We start from the raw sequence: 19,024 nt of genomic DNA on the forward strand, positions 1-19,024 counted from the left end.
AATTTTAAACAAGAAGTTCTTTCTATGAAACCACTTTTTAGCTATTCACAACGCTCTTTCTGGACGAGACCAATCTTTGGATCCAAAATAAATGACGCTACGGTCCATGAACATTTAGTTCCAGTCAGTCTCGGACTTCTGATTGGGGACATCTTCAAGCACTAAGGACGGGCTGTCATTTGCTGTGATGGGTAATGGTGTGTGTGTGTGTGTGTGTGTGTGTGTGTGTGTGTGTGTGTGTGTGTGTGTGTGTGTGTGTGTGTGTGTGTGTGTGTGTGAAGCAGCTGCATAGTGACACAGGTGGGAGTTGGAGCCGAATGGTCTCTTTGAGGATTTCCAACTCTGGGAATTTACTAAAACATAATGTGTTGCCATTATAGTAACATGATAAAGAAGACATGAAGAAAAAAATATAGCTACCTACTTGATGGGCACTGGAATGTACTCAGAGATCAACACAAGCACGTAGTAAAAATGCATCTTAATTTAGTTCAGTCTAGTTTATCACCTGCAATAAAATGAAGGGTATCAATCACATTTACGAGGCTTGTAAAACAACAGAACATGTCACTGACCAGCATGCTGACCCTTCGTGGGTGTGATGAAGCTCAGTGGGATCCTTACCAGCTGCCACCAGGAGTCCAGGCCGCCCGGCTGAAGAAACATTGTGGAAATGTCGAGATGGCAAAAACGTTGTTGGGACATTGCAACTGGTGTAAGTCAAAGTAAGTGACATTTATTGGCAAAGTGTGGATGTAAATTTTAATAGGGCCTTCAAATTCTCTCTCTAGCGAGAGCCCACTTGTAAATTGTAAGTTAGTGATATAAGACATATTTCCAGAACCTTTTTTTTTTTTATAAATACCCCCATCCCAAAATCTACTATTCATAATTATAATTTTCAGTCCTTTAAATGGACTTCATTGGAAAATGTACATGTTCAAATAGAGAACAATCGTTCCAGTGCACCAGTTGCACGCAAAAATGCAAAGCACTCATCGATTGGAGTAAAAAAAAAAAAAAATAAACAGTTGGAAAGAACGTGGTGTACCCCTTTTTATTGCAAGCGGGAAAAAAGGTCATGTCATGAAAACCAAGCTCCCACACTGCAGCCCTCACATGAGGAAGAAGGATTTGTGAACAGCAGTGGAGGACGGGAAGACGGCCAGAAAGGAGCGCAGATAGACTAATTGAAGCGAGGATTTCATCAGAAGTTATAGAAAGAGAACAAAGTCTGTACAATGATAAGGGCAGAACAATAATGGCACTTAAAGACTCGAGCGGAGTCACGAGGCGGCTGTTTGGTGTCATTCGGGAGTGAAACACAACACATGTTGCACAGTGGACATACTACACATGGACTACAGTCCATGGGGTAGTTTCAGAATCAAAGTCAGTGCTGGAAGACATGATTTGTGATGAATTATAGCGGGAGAAGACTTAAAAAGGACAATTTCCAAAATGACTCATAAAATGAACTGCTGTTGCCTTGTGGGAGGTACGCAAGTCAATGTGAATGATTGGATTAGAATTTAAAAGTCCATGACAGTGCCATACAATATCTAGGATCAATCTATCGCATCTTTGATCCACAAATGTACAAATTCCTTTTTCCCCACTTTTTCCATTTATTTATTACAATTTTCCAACTTTATCACATTTCCAGAGCTAAACACTCATTTTTCCCCAAACCAATTAAAACCAAATCCAGTAGGTGACTGTGTTGAACCTGAAAGAGTCAGTCCTCAGAGTTGAGCGGAAGGGAGATGAAGGAAAAGGACAGGTTTTGGGGGGGTGGGTGGATGGGGCCGTTTGATCACCCAGGGAATCTACTTCCACATGAGAATATAAGCTATGTGAAATTATTATTCTTGTGTTCATTTGCTCCTCTTCTTTGCCGTCTTCTCTACTCCACATCCCCAGCGTCGTCGCCGTCTCCGTCCATTAGCAAAGCGGCGTATTTACTGGCTGAGCTGAACTTCTGAAAGAGACAACCAATCGGGCATTCTCAGCAAATTGCACTCACGCAAATTATTCAGGTACAATATTTGGTGCCTGCTGGTGGTGGTTGGTCTGTATAAATTGTGAGGGAGGAGGAAGAGGAACCCAAGTGCTTCGAGAACAGCCTTTAGAAACTATGACAACTGCCAGAGTCGGGTGCCCAGTGACGGACTTACAGGGATTGGGGCTTCTTCGTATTTCTTTGGCTCTGGCGGTGGTCGGGCATCTCGGTCTCTTCTGTTATCCTTTCTACAGTCAAAATGAACCCGTAGGTTAACGTTCACCAGCAGGACTCGCAGCGCTTGCCAAGAATACTCAGTAGCAAAACAGGAGCACAAACCATCCATTTGGATCATCTACAAGCTGCTATTGGTCAAAGTCAAAACTTGTTTTGTGCAGCACATGCTACGCTGTTACTGTTGTAGCACTCCAACATCCAAACTGGGGATTGTGAGCAGGTTTTTCAGAGAGTGCATTAAATTGTCACACTGCCCGAGTTGGTAGTCCGCCACATTCAAAACAAAGGATGCATCAACAGTCGTGTAGCTTAATGTGGGCCACTCTTTGCAGATGCCCTCATGCTAGATCCCTGTCTGTTTTGGTTAACAACTTGAAGAGTTGCTAGGCTTTAAGTGGCTGACCTGTCTGCCTCCTTTCTTCGGTCTCTGTTGGGAACCTCTCCTCGCCCTGCTCCAGGCCCCGCAGGCCCACCTTGAGCCCGTGGGGGGCCCCGGTGAGCACCGCCAGCCTTGTTCTCATCTTAAAGGAGAAGCCAGGCAGTTGAGAGAACGGTTGGACGGTCAACTGTCGACTATGTTTTCAACACACGGCACCGGCAAAGGCCCACTCACTGATTGAGGGGCAATGACAGACCGATTATTACATGACAGTTGTAATGTTGGGTCCAGAGTAGTGTACTATATGCACTATATATTTTGCATTTTCAAATCCCTCTTTAGATAACCACAATCCAAAGAGCAAGTTTTTTTTGTGCATTTTAATAATGCCAACTGTTTGTTTAGTAGATCCGGAATTAGAGAATCGGTGCAATGTTTGGAATAAGTGAAAATGGTTTCATTTTTCAACCCCCCCCCCCTCCAAAAAAAAAAAAAAAAAAAATCACCACCGAATCTCACCAGAGAAAATAATTAAATTATATCTTAAAAAGTTAAATGAACAAAAACACGAGTGAGCAGATTGTCAATTGAAAAATGAGCTTTTTCAACTGTCAAAATTCTTTTGTTACAAACCAGTTAAACCAGTTCATGGTGTACCCCGGTTGCCGCCCATAGCCTGCTGGGATAGGCTTCAGCACGCACGTGACCCTCGTGAGGATAAAGCGGCTCGGAAGATGAATGAATGAATCTCCCTTATTGCGGCGGATCAATACCCTTTGTGAATTGCTGCGCAAAACCGAAAGTCAGTTGCCAAGACTTCTTTGTTGTTGCCATCTTTTAAAGAAGCAAGCTCCGCCAGATGTACGGAAGAACAAAACAGTACCTGCTAAATGCCGTTTTTGATACTGGGTCAATTCGCTTGTCAAATCGTAAATTGTAAAATATTGTTGTAAATTGTTTCCCTTCGCTGTGTAGTTTTGCCAATCACAATGCCTTGATGTGTCATGTGTCCAAGGCTGTACTTTGCAGAAATCCACCACCGTGTCCCCCAAGCCTTACCCTTTCCGGATTCTCTCTCATCTGCAGAATTTGAGGAGCTGGGGAGAAGAAAAAAAAAAAAAAAAGAGGGGGAAAAAAATAATTAGGGCATAACATTCCATAGTCCATGTACTTGGATAGGCATTGAAACTTTACACTCACCTGAACTTGGGAGGAGCCGAACCAACAGGGGAGACCGGGGAGCGCCCATCAGCATCAGCAGTGCTGGTGTTGGCCGCACTTCTCTTGGCCCAGGCGTTCTCCTTGGGAGGAGGTGCTGGCATCACCTTCAACGGCTCCTTGGTGGGGGGAGGCTGCGAGGGGGGCGCGGGAGATGAAGGCTCATCTTCCCTCCCGCTGAAAACCTCGTTCTCCCCGGAACGCTCGCTGTCCCGACACCGTGACGCTGGTGGGAGAAATGATAGGGAGCTAACTTGTGTTACTTGCTCTGGAGAAATTTGAAAATTAGACAGGATAATAATCTCACCTCTTCCAGAACCACTCCCTGTCTGGGAGGACTCACTTCCTGTACGAGATCTCTCCGTGTAACTTTCCTCATTTCGCCAGCTTGGGTCCCTGGTCAGAAAAGATTGACTCAGTGTATATTTAGCAATCATTTCTATTTTGACGAGCAGGGCAAAGCGCATACTTGTCTCGTATCTTTCGGTCAGGGCCCCGGCCCTTGTCCTCCTCCAGCTGCCTCTGGAAACTCTCTTCCTGTTTTTTCAGCCTCTCTTCTACCGCCCGTTCTTTGGCTGCCGTGTCAACTGGTTTAGCATCACCAAAGATGGAGGAGGCCCTGCTGCCGGAGGTCGGCGCAACGGCTGGGGAAGATCCACCGCTGCCGGCACTGCCGCCTTCCTCATCCTTGGGCACGCTGCGGGGCTTTAGATTCAACTTGGGCCGCTGCTGGGGAGCTGCAAGAAACAAGCATGGTTTATTTCTGGAGCAGTGAAGCAACTTAACAAGCACCATATTCCAAGCTGTGCACGGACCTCTATCATCACGGCTCTCATCTTGCCGCTCGTATCGATCCTCATTGTAACGATCCCTCTCGCCATAACGATCTCGATCGCCGAAACGGTCACTACTACCTCGATTATCATCGTAATCTCGACGGAAGCTGCTGCCAAAAGCACGGCGGCCTCCACCGCCACCACGAGAGTCATAGCCTAGAAAGCAGAGAGCAAAACGTGATTGAAACTTCAACTACAAACTGAAAGACATTTTAGGACAGTTTATCACAATGATTGATCTATACCAGTGAAAGCTATCCTAATGAATCCATCCCATCTCAAGAACACACAACTCACCTCTATCGTACTCTCGCCGGTCTCTGTCATCGTAGCGGTCTCGGTAGCGATCTCTCCCACCGTCAAAGTCCCTGCGTGAACCGTCTCGGAAACGATCCGACTCATAGCGATCCCGTGATCCTGCAGGACATTTTTGATAAATCTACTTATTTAAAACACATTTTTGTTTATAATTCATTTTTTAGTTTTAAACTATCTATCTGTAGCTGCATCAAGCTGCTCTCCTACTTGCTACTATAAGTAGTTGTTCAAAGTATCTCATTCTGCACCTAGAAAAATATGTGCACTTTATTTCCGTAACATCAACAACTCAAACTATAGTCAAGTTCAAAATGTACAATTCCAAGAAGCTAGTAGCAAATAACCACCGTGATGCCGTATTATTGCATTCCCAATCCAAACTTTAAACGTGACCTACTCTCTCCAAAGGCATCATCTCTCCTGGGAGGCCCGTCATCACTCTCCTCTCCGCTGGGCCGAGCCCTCCAGTCACTGTCTGTCTTGTCCGGGCCCATGTCCGCCATTCTCCCACCGCGGTCTCGACCTCCCATCATTCCGCCGTCTCTCTCTAAAGTGCAAAATGGAACACATCGTCAACAGGATGAAATGACAGTACTGACTTTAGGGGAAATAAATGATTAATTTTGTACCTTTATCATTCGACTGGCCTGCGATATCTACACGGATCCTTCGGTTTCCCAGGTTCTTTGGTTATGAACAAAATGGCAGGATCAAATTAAAAAGACATTTGTAACCATGTCTGCCACAAATTCATCGCATGGTGTGTTGCCTTACGACATGGTGTGTTGCCTTACCTCCTCATTGAGACTTAAGGCCCTCAGGAGAGAGTCCACATCATCAAACTCTGCATAGCCGAAACCCTTCAACCTTTCATGGTTGCTGGGTTCACGGGGCAGACGCACTGCACTGATCTAGAGAAGCAGAACAGACTCAATACGTTGGTAACTTGGGGCAGCATTGGGACAACCTAAGTCAGCAACTCTCACATACATCACATGCAATTAACTATCGTAAGACGTGCAGGTTGATTGAGTCGTTCCATTTCTCAACAGCATGTTAATATTTGCTTACTGCCAAACCGCGGAAGAAGTCTTTGATGGATTCTTCAGTGACATCATAGGGCAGGTTGCCAAGAAAGGCGGTGTACGGCGGGCTGCGGGGCAGACGGGACCGGTCGATATTGGGCTCACGAGCTGAACGGGGTGCCGTGGGCAGGATGGACCGGTCGATGGGCGGGGCCCGGAACGAATCCTCATCTGTGTGCCATGAAGTTGACACTGAAAAGATGGACAGAGGGAAACCAGATCACTCGACTGTTTCATTATCTCTTTAAGATTCAAAACAGCATTCACTTTTCACAGCAGGGGACAGATTATTGGATTGAACAATATATAATTAAAAAAAATATATATAATATCTCCATTTCAATACGTGCTCACCATCTCCATCCAAGTCAACTGTTTCATCAGCCCAGCTCGTGGTTTTGGCAGGGTAGCTGGGAGCCGGGGCACTGCCTCCGCCGCTTTGGTCAGCCAAGAAGTCAGTGAGAGTGATGGTCTTCCCCTTCTTGTTCTTTTTCTTAGCTAAGGGGAGACCAACAGAGAGTTTGCACATTGAGCTGCAAGTTTATCACAAAAACAGCATTGGAAAAGGCTGGTAGTGGTTGTGACAGCCAACTAGAAATCATCCATGTATGGCAGAACATTCTACATTGTCAAATTGGCTTTGATCAGAGGCAGAAAAAGTGTTCATGCAAGTACCAACAGTCCTGACATTCTGTGCACAAATAAGAGTAACATGTTGTGCGACTGCAAATTAAATCAACTAAATTGACAACACTGACACAAAAGACGCTAGGCGAGAACTTCATTGCTAACTTTTATGAATCAGTGCGCCAAGAGAGAGGACCAACAAGTGGCAGTTAGAAAACATAATTCATATAGGAGACACTTCTGGCAATGCTAGCCGCAGCTTAGTCAGCACAAGGCGTGCTGACGGGGAGCGTATGGCTGCTGAGCTGGCTAGCTTTTACGGCCTAGCTCACGTCGCGGCGCCACGAATCAAGTGCGCAGTCGTCGCAGCAACATCGGAGCGCAAAAAACTGCCGAATGGCCCGACGATGAGAAGCTACCACCGATGTGTGGCATTCGAGCGAAAGCGCAAGAGCTGACCGGTCTTAATTTAGCACTGACGCCGAGGAGAGCGACTGCACACGTGGGGAGAGTCCTCTGATAGCCCGGGCTGGTTGGCCCAACCCCTCCTCCACTAAACGCGCTTGCTGCTTCGTGTGCTCCGAGCATTAGCTAGCCGTTTGCTAACACGTCATATAGCAAACCGGAGGCTTGTTATACAACGCTTGTTAATCAACTAACAAGTGCTAAAAACACGAGTCCCCGATTTGTTGCTTATGAACAACATTATCAAAACACAGATAACGTGTAAAATGTTTAAATTGAGCTGATCGTTGCTTCGTGCAGTTCCCCTCCTTCGGCGGTTTCGTAGGCACCGGCTTAAAGATAGCAACAGAGCTAGTTTCCGCACTAGACGACGACGGGGAAGTGAGCGAAAATGTAGTCGCAACTTTAAATCACAAAGTGGCCGCTTATTCGTTGTGAAAATGGGCGGAATTTCACCGGAACCGACCCTGTCGGTTCACCCACATAAACCTCACCTGACGCCGCCATGTTGAAGAGCGAGTTCGCGGTAGTTCCCGGATGAAGGCGTCAGCGGGTTATTATCGGGAGCGCGCATTTGCGTTCACGAGCTCAGCTCCTCGCCGTCCTAGGCCAGCATCTCCATCATGGAATTGTTGGCGTGCACCCAAGGGAGGCTGCAAAAGTACTTACACTCTGTGTAAAAAAATAATTAAAAAATAGCTACTCAAATCTTGTATTTCCACTCATTTTTAAAAACTATATAAAACTGCTAATACATCTGAGCTGTGGCTTAACGGATTCCAATCCTTCAACTCTGGCCATGACTTTAAATATTTAAGTAAACAATGGAACTCTTTATTCTGGGTTTCACTAATGGCTGTAAAAGGGCCCATGTGATTTGTATTGTGACTCTACAAAATGACCTATTCTATCTTATTATCCATGCTTCCTATTATTAGATTTTACTAACTGCAAAGTACAAAAACACTAGTCTTCTAAAATACAGTATACTATTGGCAAATTGTGGAAGGATTTCAGATTTGTAGAGATTAAAGTCGCAAGTGAGGGGGAAAAAAAGGGGGATATTAAAAAAAAGAAAAAGAACTGCCACAAAAACATGCCTGTGCGTCTTATGTGTTTTGAGTTCAGCGCCCTCTAGTGGCCAAAAATCAAAAGCATCAAGGCACAAAGATGTGCCACGGTGGCTCTTTTCGACAGGACTCAAGGGACAGTTTATTAGGTATACTTGCACGCTTAGTTGTTACTTGCATGTTAGCTCCTATTCAATACAAATGTATCAATGTAAATAATCACTTTATATATTTTGTCACAAAAATACACCAGTAGTCAGTTCACAAATTGTTTTATTGCTTAGAGGTCCGACATTAGTCAGGGTTGCACAAGCCTGGATGGCCTTTCGCAGGAACTTTGGCCGACCGCTCATTGGAGTGCATCTTGAAGCCTGTACGCAACACAAATGAAATATATTGATGGTTACAAAAAACATTTTAACTCACTTTAAACAATCTTTGCATCTACTTGATCATCAACTTATGAGAAGTGACGTCAACGTTTGCCTCCACTGCAACCATCAGCCAAACCTGTTTGGATTCATGTTACTTAAAACTTACTTGAAATCGCCACCATCCAGCAGGCTCTTGTAGGTACTGATCTCAGCTTCCAGTTTCACCTTGAGGTTGAGCAGAGCCTCGTACTCTTGCGTCTGCTGGTTGATGTTAGCGCGCAGGTTTCCGAGCTCCTCCTCCAGATGTAGGAGGATGGCGTTATACTTCTCCATTTCTATGTTGTTCCGGAGCTCTGTGTTGCGTAGTGTGTCTTCTAGGGAGGCTTTCTGATGATTCATCATAAAAGAGCAATGAGATTGTAGTATGATTCGACTGGATGATAATCAAAATGGATCAAAATGCAAAAGAACGAATCCTTACTAAGCTCTGTTGAGACGCCAGCTCGATTTCTAGAGTTTGTATCTGTCTGGTTAAGTCACTACGCTCCACTTGGGCACCCTGGAGCGCTTCTGTGTTCTGTGATACTTGCACCTGAACTTCTGCTGTCTAAAGTGGAGAGGAAGAAGAACATGACACGTATCAACGTGAACTATGTTGAGCCGTCACAGCATCATCACCTTACCTGATTTTCATGCCAGCGTTTGAGATCTTCTGCATTTTTCAGTGCGATCTTCTCGTAGTTGCCCCTCATGTCCGCCATGATCTGGGACAAGTCCTGACCTTTGGGGGCGTCGACATCCACTTGCACACCCGACTGGGAAATCTGATTCCTCAACTCCCTCACCTCCTACAACAGAAAAAAAACCACACACACACTTTGTAGTTGACTCCAAAGAATCAATTACAATTGTTTCTGCACTGTCCACTTACATTTTCGTGATTCCTCTTAAGGTAATCAAGTTCTTCCTTCACGGCTTCAATCTCGCTCTCAATGTTCATCCTGCTCATGTTGGTGTCGTCTATGACTTTCTTTAGCCCGGAAATGTCGGCCTCCACTGATTGGCGAATGGCCAGCTCTGTGTCATACCTGGACAAACCAACAGTCTATTACAAACAAGCTAATTATTTTCCAAGCTAATTTTTTTCTGTTTTGGATCAAAACAACTTTACATTCATGATTTTCATCCCTTGTGTTTTCAGACTGCTGGTATTCAAGTGTTCAAAGATGCCATAGTGAGATAATCTCTCACAAGGGCGGGTGGAATTGTTTTGTCTGCCTCGGCAAGGCCAAAAGACATGTGACTAGGAAGCCTTGAATCACCACATTTATATAATTTCGAATCGAACACTTGGGGCGCCTGACGACAAAACTACATACTTGACTTTGAAGTCGTCAGCAGCCAAACGAGAGTTGTCAATCTGGAGCACCAGACGAGCGTTCTCCGATATCTTGTCGAAGATCTGAGAAGAAAAAAAACAATGAGACGGATATTTTTTTTTCACTGTTAGTTGGTGTTACAAACTTTATTCTGTTCATATTCCTATTGGGAGTCATGATGTAATTCGTTCTTCATATTGTGTCCAATAATCTGCAGATGTGATTTGGATCTCCACATCTGTTCAAGCGACAGAGTATCCGATTACACAAAAGGAATCGTGGAAGAGAAGGAAGAATGTTCCACTGGAACTCTGGAAAAAAAGAGACTTTTCCTTGCGAAAAAAAGTTGCATAAATCAAACGTGTTTAAATGTTCATGTGTTTACGTGAGTGGAGGAGTTTGATTGCTTTGTGGGTGGGAGAGAATTTCTTTTAAAAGCTCGGTATCCTGTCTGGCCGGAAAGGGGAAACACAAAAGCCTTTATGAGTTGAGGGAAAAGTGAAAGATGTGAAACGATATTCGGCATTTGGAGAAATATGTGACATTTGACTCTTGCTGAGTGAAGCTGATTGTTATGCAAGCAGAACGCTCACGCGCATATACATCGACACGCTGGGAGGACAAGGTCTTTTGTGTCGTCTTTACCACACATCTGTTTCACATTGGGGCCCACGGACATGGGTGGGGAGGGTGGGGGGGAGTGGCGTAGAATGTCAATTACACACGGCGCCATTTGGGGAACTGTTGCATGTGGAAGTTTCTACCCTCGTGTTGGTGACTCATCAAGGGAAGTCAACTTTTTGATGGGGTGGGGTGGTCAGAACCACACCCTTCATTCTTATGCATGAAATATCATCACTGGCAAAAGATATTTTGGAAATAAATGACACTTTTTTTTGCATTTTGGTATCATCTGCATTGACTGAAGAAGCTTTTTTGAGTCTCAATCACAAACGTGCAAGTTATCTTCACAGTCTTAATAATGTTATATGAGACGAAAATGATTCCGGTTCTGATCGGACTGCTTGTCACACCAACCTGTTTACGGAGGTCTTCAATGATGGGTTCGTACTTGCTGTAGTCTCTCAAGTCAGGCCCTCCGGTCTTCAGCGCCTGCCTGATCTTCATCTCCAATTCTTGGTTGGCCTGCTCCAGGTTCTTCACCGTCTCAAGGTAGTTGGCCAGACGATCGTTGAGGTTCTGCATGGCTCCCTTCTCGTTGCCCGTGATGCCGGCTCCCATGCCGCCGCCTGCTGCCATGGAGCCGCTCATACCTAAACCAGCAACCATACCGCTGCCCATTTTGTTGGAAGAACGCAGGGAAGGTACAGAGGAGACGCGGACGTCCTGGGAACCGCCATAGGTGCTGAAGGCACGGTAGCGGGGTTGGACGTGGGATGCAGAGATCTGCTGAATGTTGGATCTCCTGTAGCTCATGATGGAGAAGTTTCTGTGTTACAGAGAAGAAGAGGAGAAGTTGAGACTCGCTGCTGGTCGGCGTCAGAAGAGACGATGGCAGGGTGAAGTGAAGAATTTATACTCCGCCTCCTTCCCCCCTCAATCTCAGTTGGCCTTTTTTAAACCCAGCCCACTTGAGCATCGCCCCATTTTTCATTTCCTGCTCTCTCTCACGCTCTCCTTTGCCCACATGTTTCCTTTTCTAACCTGGTATGTCTTCAATCGTCATGGAAACGTACAAAGCATATTATATGCAACAAACCCTGCATGAGCAATGCAAATCAGTTTGTTTGAGAGCGAGAGAGAGAGAGCGCATAGGCAAATGAGAGAAGTGTAAGGTTACATAATCTTTAACAGAAAAATGAAAGAACTTGGCAAAAACAACCAAATGCTTTTGTTTTACCCATAAAAGGAATAATGCCCGCTTTTCATTGCAGCCTCCAGGCCTGGTCAGCCAGGCACAGATGTAAAACCATTTTGCAACATGCATCTATAATTCAAGAAAAATAAAGTTAAAGCTCTGTGAAAAACACACATTGTAAACGTTAACCAACAAATGTGCAAAGTTGACTTGTGATTGCTTAACCCGTTCAGTGATCGCTGTCATCACATTTCAACACAAACAAAATGTAAACAGTGAAGACAATAACTGTTCCCACATTCACAAAGAAAATCCAAAGGACACAAGCTTCCGAGATATCTCGGGGGCTGGGGAAAAGCTGAGATGCACAAAGCCAGCGCGTTAGCTGATACCGTGCTCACAATACAATCACAAACAAAACACAGATAAAAGACACCTTTGTTCACCAATCACGTTGTATCGGTTGATCGGCGCGCATATCGGGTCGTCTATTGATACAATAACTACTGAAGACGTGGCTTCACCTTTGATAGAAGAAAGCAGAGAGGATTTTTGAGAAACAACAGCTGACATCACATAGATCAACAGGTTGACATAAATATATGATGAAATTGTAAACTCTCCTAAACACAGCAGTTGATTTTCAAGGAATTTGCTCAGATGCTGAGTGATGTGTGCGAGGCCACAGCTCTCGCAAGGCATTTAGGGTTAGGGTTCGTTTATTTATTCATTATTTGTCTTCTGAATGGTGCTCCCTCCCCTTGCCAAAAAAGCTGATAGCACCCTCAACGAAAACCGAAGCAACACGGTAGTGCCTTCAGGAATGGGGCCCCCTTGGCCCCTGAATTAAACTTCCAACTCTGCACCTTTATTATTTTTATATTTTTTTGCATTCAGCTCTGCAACATCACCAACTTTCCATTTCAAGATTGTCCAGATTTAAGCGTCATTCACCAGCTCACTAACCAAAGGAAAAAGTTTGTGAAGGGAAGAGCGAGATATAAAAGAGGAACGATAAATTAAATCCCCATGACTCAACCCGCGTGACAGTGTTGCGGTTGTCGTTATTTGAATGGAAAAAAACAGACAACATTTTGCTTCACCATCACAACCCCCAAACAAACAAACCAGGATTTTACTAACTCTCGACTTGATAAGACTGGAGCAGAAGGGGCCATTGTCTTAGTCAATCGGAAAGAAATGATGGCAGTATTTGATGTGCTTCATTAAAACATGTCCTTCAAAGAGCAAAGTTACTGTGCAGCTTTAGAGTGGTTCAAGACTACGGGTCAAGTCAGTTACCACATGAGAGCATAATCCATTTGCGTCTTCAATAGGCTCACATTCATTTGAAAAAACTCAAACAAAATCAAAACAGCTGCTTCCAAAAAATATTTTTCTCAGTCCTGTGTTTTTCAAGGTGAACCAATTGAGTGGTGAGGCAGTAGCGCCCTCTCTTGGTAGTGTTATAACTGCAGTACACGTCTGCAGTCACTAGATGACAGAAGTCAGAAAGAAACAGTGACCCACTGATAAAGTGAGTTTTGGTGACCTCAGCAGGGCAGATTTGGTATTGCATAGCCTGAGCAACAATGACTCCATGAACATAGCTACTGTATGAGGAGGCAAGGCAGGAGCTGGGTTTTCCGACTGACTTGATCGATAACGTCTAAGGCTTGGCGGGATCCTCCTGAACTATCCACTTTTTCGTGTCGTAGGTTATTAAATAATCACAGAACTGCTGAAATACTATCAATTTTGTGAAACTATTTGCATGCTATGCCTTATGATATGATATATTTATACATACCTCATCTTAAACCTTTTTTATTTGCTTTACTGCCTGTATAACTTTTAATTGACTGCATCATCCTCGTTGACTTGTAACATGTATGCGAGTCCTTCGGAACATTCCTCATTTGGTGTGTCACTTCACACATTTATACAAACCAGTGTCCTCTTAATAGACTTGCGATAAGACATCTTGGCCTCTCAGCCCATGCTCTTACTTTCCTGATGGAGAAATAAATATAACAAAAAAAATATTTCAGGTTTGAAGTACACAATGCATAAGTATCATACAATATCACACATTTGTGTACAAGTGGTTCCACTGTGATGACATTTTGTGGAATGTCATGGAAAACAAATTTGTCAAGTCTCTTTGCCCAGTAGATGATCTGTATTTTTCCTTTTGTTGGTTTTTATGGGTAATTTGAAAGCTATTTAAGACTTAAGGTGGGACAAGGAAAAACACCACTTTGTTTGCTCTTCACAGACTGATAAAGAAGGAATGTTCTTGCTTCCATATTATTGAGCATACTGCCCATAAAAGTCCACTTAACTTTTTCAATCCCGTTAAAAGCGTTTTATGACAATGACAGTTAAACTATTCATTGGGTAAAAATATGTTTGTCACATTTCTGAGACATACAGTCGCTGGCCACAAACGCGTGGAGCAAGTCACACGGGGGAGAAGACAATTTACTTTGCAATATGTCATGCCTGTGAGAAGTGAGCCTTTCGATTTGATGTGCTGAAGGTTTGACTCGGTGCCGCGTCTGCAGATATTTGATAGAACATTTTAATAACACATTTTTTTTAATGAAAGAAAACTTACCTTAAGGTTATTCAAACTGTTTTTTTAATGTGGTTTGAAACAATGACTGTCATTCCCTTGAACAATTTGCTGGCTGTTAATGTACAACATGATGTGATTTTCTTTCTTGGCAGCACACCCATCTCCACACCTCATGCCATATTCCTGTGTTCATAACTATGGCCAATCACGAACAAGGAGAGACCCTCCCCTGTTCAGATAAATAGCACCAAAACCCAGGCACGGTCTATCTGCCTGACTCTCCCATTTTCAGCAGAGTCTCCGAGCCTCCTCTCACCCCACCTTGCTGCTACAGAATCCTTTGTGATCATGTCTGCCAGAGCTGTGAAGACCACCACCTTCTCCACCCTGTCCACAACAAAAGGCCCGAGTCAGAGCTTCAGCAGCCGCTCCTTCTCCGGCTACGGTGGTCGAGGTGTAGGCGCTGGCAGGCAAAGTTGCGTAGTCCGCGGCTCCTACGGTGGGGTGGGCAGCAGCGGTGCCGCCATTGGAGGCTTCAAGATGGTCGGTGGGTATGTTGCCGGGGGGTCGGCCCAAAGAGCTGGTGGATTCGAGTTTAGCTACGGGGGCTTTGGTGGAGGCATGGCCCAGGAAATGGTGGCCCCCATCACAGAGGTGACGGTGAACAAGAGCCTGCTGGCCCCCTTGAACCTGGAAATTGACCCCACCATCCAGTCGGTCCGCATCCAGGAGAAGGAGCAGATCAAGACCCTCAACAACCGTTTTGCATCCTTCATTGACAAGGTCAGTCAACTTCAACTTCTTTCAAGTAACAAGTTTCATTTGTACAAGGGTTTTCAACTGGTTTAGTCCAAGAGACCACCATTACAACCAAGAAGCAACTCGGGGACCACTGCTTTGGCGTAATATTATTCTATTTTGGATCAAAGAAGGATAGACCTATTTATTTACATCTGTATGTCTATTTTGGGAGTCTCAGCTACATTTGACATAATTTGCATGGGTAAATGTGACCCTCGTGGGGAAAAGCGATATAGAAAATGGATAGATAAATAAATAATGAAATAAATAAAACGCTGTAGCCTCTTCCCTCCAAAGACCGTTTGCAAAAAATGAAAACTATGCTCTCAGCCAGCGATTGATCACCTGTGATCTCCACGTCGCCCCTTCTTGTTTAAGGAGGCCTCACTGACAAATGTGAGCTAGATGTTAACCCAGCAATCAATCACACAAGTTTTTTGCACTGTAAAGAAACAAGCCTTTTCCCCCTTCTTCTGCATCGTGGAACTACACATGCATGCTTGTTCTGTTTGCCCAAGAAGACCCCAACCCAGGGTGAGGACACTGAAAGGAGACATTGTAAAGGGGCACCAATGCGTTACAATAGGGAAAGCGTGTTTAACGCTTCATTGTGGCTCCAAGTTGAGTGAGTAATAATTGACATGACATTGATGTGGTGTCAGAGGAGTCATTTGGCCTTCTTGTCCAGCCACACAATGAAGCTATTCATTTCAAACTCCTATCTCTTTATCACACATTCTGAAAGACTCCTGTAGCAAATTCCATACAGTTTATTCATTAGTGTGGATTCTAGTTAGATTTCTCCGTTATCTGCACAGGGGCGCCTTCCTCTGAATGTTATTGTTATTACGTGATGCTTTTATTCTATAGGTACGCTTCCTGGAACAGCAGAACAAAATGCTGGAGACCAAATGGAAACTTTTGCAAGAACAAACCCCAGCATGCTCCAGTATCGATGCCATGTTTGAAGCCTACATTGCCAACCTGCGAACGCAGCTGGACAACTTGAGCCATGAAAAGGTCAAGCTGGAATCGGAACTTCATCACATGACAGGTCTGGTTGAGGACTTCAAGACCAAGTGAGTTGATGTATCTTTTACGAATACAGTGGATCCTCAAAAGATAAACACGTGATATTTTTTTTGCTTAAAAGCTGCTATGGATAGCGCAGAGTAGATTAAAGACATAATGGAAAGGTAAGGCGTTTGCACAGGAATACTGCCATCTAGTGGCGTTTTATAGTCATCGATGTGATTACAATAACGTGTACAATGTGTGTTTGTTTCTGGGCTAAAATGACACATCTTGAGGGTTGTTGTTACGATAATGGGAGATATTGAAACTCAACAGTTGTGGTTATTTATTTGATTATTTTTATGCGTCCCTGGTCTGTATTAAACTGAGACAGTACATTCGATTGTGTTTACTCCATTTCTACTCCTTTAGATACGAGGATGAGATCAACAAGCGCAATGAATGTGAGAACAACTTTGTTCTCTTGAAGAAGGTGTGTTCAGGACTTCTGATCATTTTTTTGTAATAGTCAGACTAAATTCAGGTTTCCAACACACGGGTCATTTGGATATTTGACGTGTAGTGTGCAACTGCATTCTAAGAAGTGTCTGATGCCACACAGGACACAGATGCAGCGTTCTTGATCAAAGCAGAGTTGGAGGCCAAACTCGATGGACTTTCTGATGAAATTGACTTCCTGAGGCAGATCTTCAATGCTGTAATGAACTTTTAATGAGTCACCGAGCTACACTATGGTGATCGCCTGCGTCTAAGTTTCACCTCCGAATGTCTCTCTTTTGGTTGTGTAGGAAATCCATGAGCTACAGAGCCAGATCAAGGACACATCTGTCGTCGTGGAGATGGACAATAGCCGGAACCTGGACATGGATGCCATCGTTGCTGAAGTGCGTGCCCAGTATGAAGACATCGCCAATCGAAGCAGAGCTGAGGCGGAATCATGGTACCAGAACAAGGTAGTGGAATATTTTGGCAGAAAAGCCAACGGAAGATTGTTCTGTCAGTACGGCTAACCTGCATTCCCTACAGTATGCTGAGATGCAGGAGTCTGCTGGTAAATGCTGTGAAGATCTGAAGTTAACCAAGGCGGAAATTGCTGACATGAACCGGAGAATAATGAGGCTCCAGTCTGAAATTGACATGGTTAAAGCACAGGTGAGCACCACCTGGCTCATTTTCATAGTTTGTTGTCACTAAGAATCCAAGCAGCGAAAATGAAAACAACCACAAACACTTCTCTTCATTAGAACAACAATTTGGAGGCCCAGATTGCTGAGGTTCAGGGGCGTGGCGAGTTGGCAGTGAAGGATGCCAAACTCCGCATTAGAGAACTGGAGGAGGCTCTTCAGAGGGCCAAGCAGGACATGGCCCTGCAGGTTCGCCAATACCAGGAACTGATGAACGTGAAGCTTGCCCTGGACATTGAGATCGCCACCTACAGAAAACTTCTCGAGGGAGAGGAGGACAGGTGTGATCATTTGGACGTTTTCCTCATGTTGTAAGTTTTATTATTCATTAAGATCTATATGTCTCATTTTAGGTTCACAACTGGAATCAAGACCAAGGTGTCCAAAATCACCTGTATGTATTCCACCCATTCATTTTGTTGTGATACCCCTAATATATGTGTATATGTACATATATAAAATATATATGTTTTTTTTTAATGCACAGCTATGAACTACAATACTTATGGCCTGGAGAGCTCCCGTACCCCATCTTATGTCAGCTGCTCGTTTGGCACCATCAAAGCGAGCGACGATTCTGTGCCTGAGGTTGCGGAGACTGCAGAGGTGAAGAGCACCACTAGTGTCACCACAACAGAAACTGTGGTCAGCGCTACTGAGGAGAAGAAGGAGGTGGATGTGCCCGCCGGTGTCACTGAGGTCGTTAAAACTGAGGAGCAGGTAGAGGCTGAAGCTGTGGCTTAGTGATCTTCTTAAACCCCATTTGAGTTGAATTTGGCCCCTCCCCGAAAAATCACACCATTACGTTTGAGTTTATAAGGCGAATGCCTTTTCTCTTTCTGTCAAGGATCTGTGAGCAGCAAGTGGGAAAACCATTCATCACTGCAATATTGTGCATTTCAGTACTGTCAGATGTTATCCGTGCAGTCCCCGTACCTGGCCACTAGATGGCCACATAGCATAGGTTTTACTGAAGCCAATAAATCAAACTGCCGTTGACAAAGTAGGCTGTTGTCTTTTGTTACGGAATGCGGAATTTGTTTTTCTTTCCTTCTTTTCCTCTTGTAATTGGCATTTGAGGAAAAAAAGGTTCTCAAGAGCACAATGACACGTTCAACTCTCAAGTATTATTGACACTAAACATGACGAGTGCATGTAATTTGATGATTTTTCCTGAGCCACCCTAATATTCTTGTCTCTCACTCAGAATCTAGTGACACAAGTGATTTAAACAGATACATTTATAACAAACTATTTAGACCAGGGATGGGCCAATTGAAAACAACAAATTAGGTAGTGAGGCCTAAACTGAAAAACTTACAATGAATGTGATGTCCATATTAAAATGTGTTAATCGGAGACTACTACGAATGAATGCATGGATAACTGAAAAAAAAAAATTAAATAAAAAAGAATACTGGTTAGAACATGCATTTTGGGTGGTGGTGCCACACCCAAGGCTATCAAAGCTCTTATGTTGTAGAAAGCCACACAAAGGTTATGTCCTTAACTGTATTCTTCTTTTGCACAACTGTGACTGCTGACTATATAGACGATAAGATGAGTACATGATCAGGCTTGAGTCGAGATTAGCATAGTTTACAATGTGTGCAC

The 19,024-nt window shown here is 44.2% G+C and overlaps 3 protein-coding genes across 5 annotated transcripts; 1 reads left to right on the forward strand and 2 right to left on the reverse strand.

Annotated features, from left to right (window-relative positions):
* Window positions 1–1,031: 1,031 nt before the first annotated feature.
* eif4ba (eukaryotic translation initiation factor 4Ba) lies at window positions 1,032–7,805 on the reverse strand. Of its 3 annotated transcripts, XM_085923388.1 has the most exons (15): window positions 7,662–7,805; window positions 6,430–6,573; window positions 6,062–6,267; window positions 5,785–5,901; window positions 5,620–5,674; window positions 5,388–5,537; window positions 4,970–5,089; window positions 4,652–4,828; window positions 4,306–4,573; window positions 4,144–4,232; window positions 3,819–4,062; window positions 3,678–3,715; window positions 2,643–2,760; window positions 2,178–2,250; window positions 1,032–1,981 (listed from the first exon to the last, which is right to left on the reverse strand). In XM_085923388.1, the coding sequence occupies exons 1-15, from the start codon at window positions 7,672–7,674 to the stop codon at window positions 1,907–1,909; spliced, it is 1,887 nt and encodes a 628-aa protein (XP_085779514.1). In that variant the 5' UTR covers window positions 7,675–7,805; the 3' UTR covers window positions 1,032–1,906. The 3 variants fall into 3 exon arrangements, with proteins under 3 accessions (XP_085779514.1, XP_085779515.1, XP_085779516.1); XM_085923389.1 differs by lacking the exon at window positions 2,643–2,760; XM_085923390.1 differs by lacking the exons at window positions 2,178–2,250; window positions 2,643–2,760.
* Window positions 7,806–8,493: 688 nt separating this feature from the next.
* LOC147048943 (keratin, type I cytoskeletal 18-like) lies at window positions 8,494–11,499 on the reverse strand. Its single transcript, XM_085923392.1, has 7 exons — window positions 11,029–11,499; window positions 9,991–10,073; window positions 9,543–9,699; window positions 9,295–9,459; window positions 9,093–9,218; window positions 8,778–8,998; window positions 8,494–8,608 (listed from the first exon to the last, which is right to left on the reverse strand). Exons 1-7 carry the CDS (start codon window positions 11,425–11,427, stop codon window positions 8,587–8,589), a joined length of 1,173 nt encoding a protein of 390 aa, XP_085779518.1. The 5' UTR covers window positions 11,428–11,499; the 3' UTR covers window positions 8,494–8,586.
* Window positions 11,500–14,738: 3,239 nt separating this feature from the next.
* LOC147048944 (keratin, type II cytoskeletal 8-like) lies at window positions 14,739–18,300 on the forward strand. Its single transcript, XM_085923391.1, has 9 exons — window positions 14,739–15,173; window positions 16,062–16,270; window positions 16,638–16,698; window positions 16,828–16,923; window positions 17,015–17,179; window positions 17,253–17,378; window positions 17,471–17,691; window positions 17,764–17,804; window positions 17,898–18,300. The coding sequence occupies exons 1-9, from the start codon at window positions 14,739–14,741 to the stop codon at window positions 18,152–18,154; spliced, it is 1,611 nt and encodes a 536-aa protein (XP_085779517.1). The 3' UTR covers window positions 18,155–18,300.
* The last annotated feature ends 724 nt before the right edge of the window (window positions 18,301–19,024 follow it).

The sequence above is a fragment of the Syngnathus leptorhynchus genome, chromosome 11 (genome assembly GCF_054491065.1).
Source record: "Syngnathus leptorhynchus isolate UIUO chromosome 11, UIUO_Slep, whole genome shotgun sequence".
NCBI lineage: Eukaryota > Metazoa > Chordata > Actinopteri > Syngnathiformes > Syngnathidae > Syngnathus > Syngnathus leptorhynchus.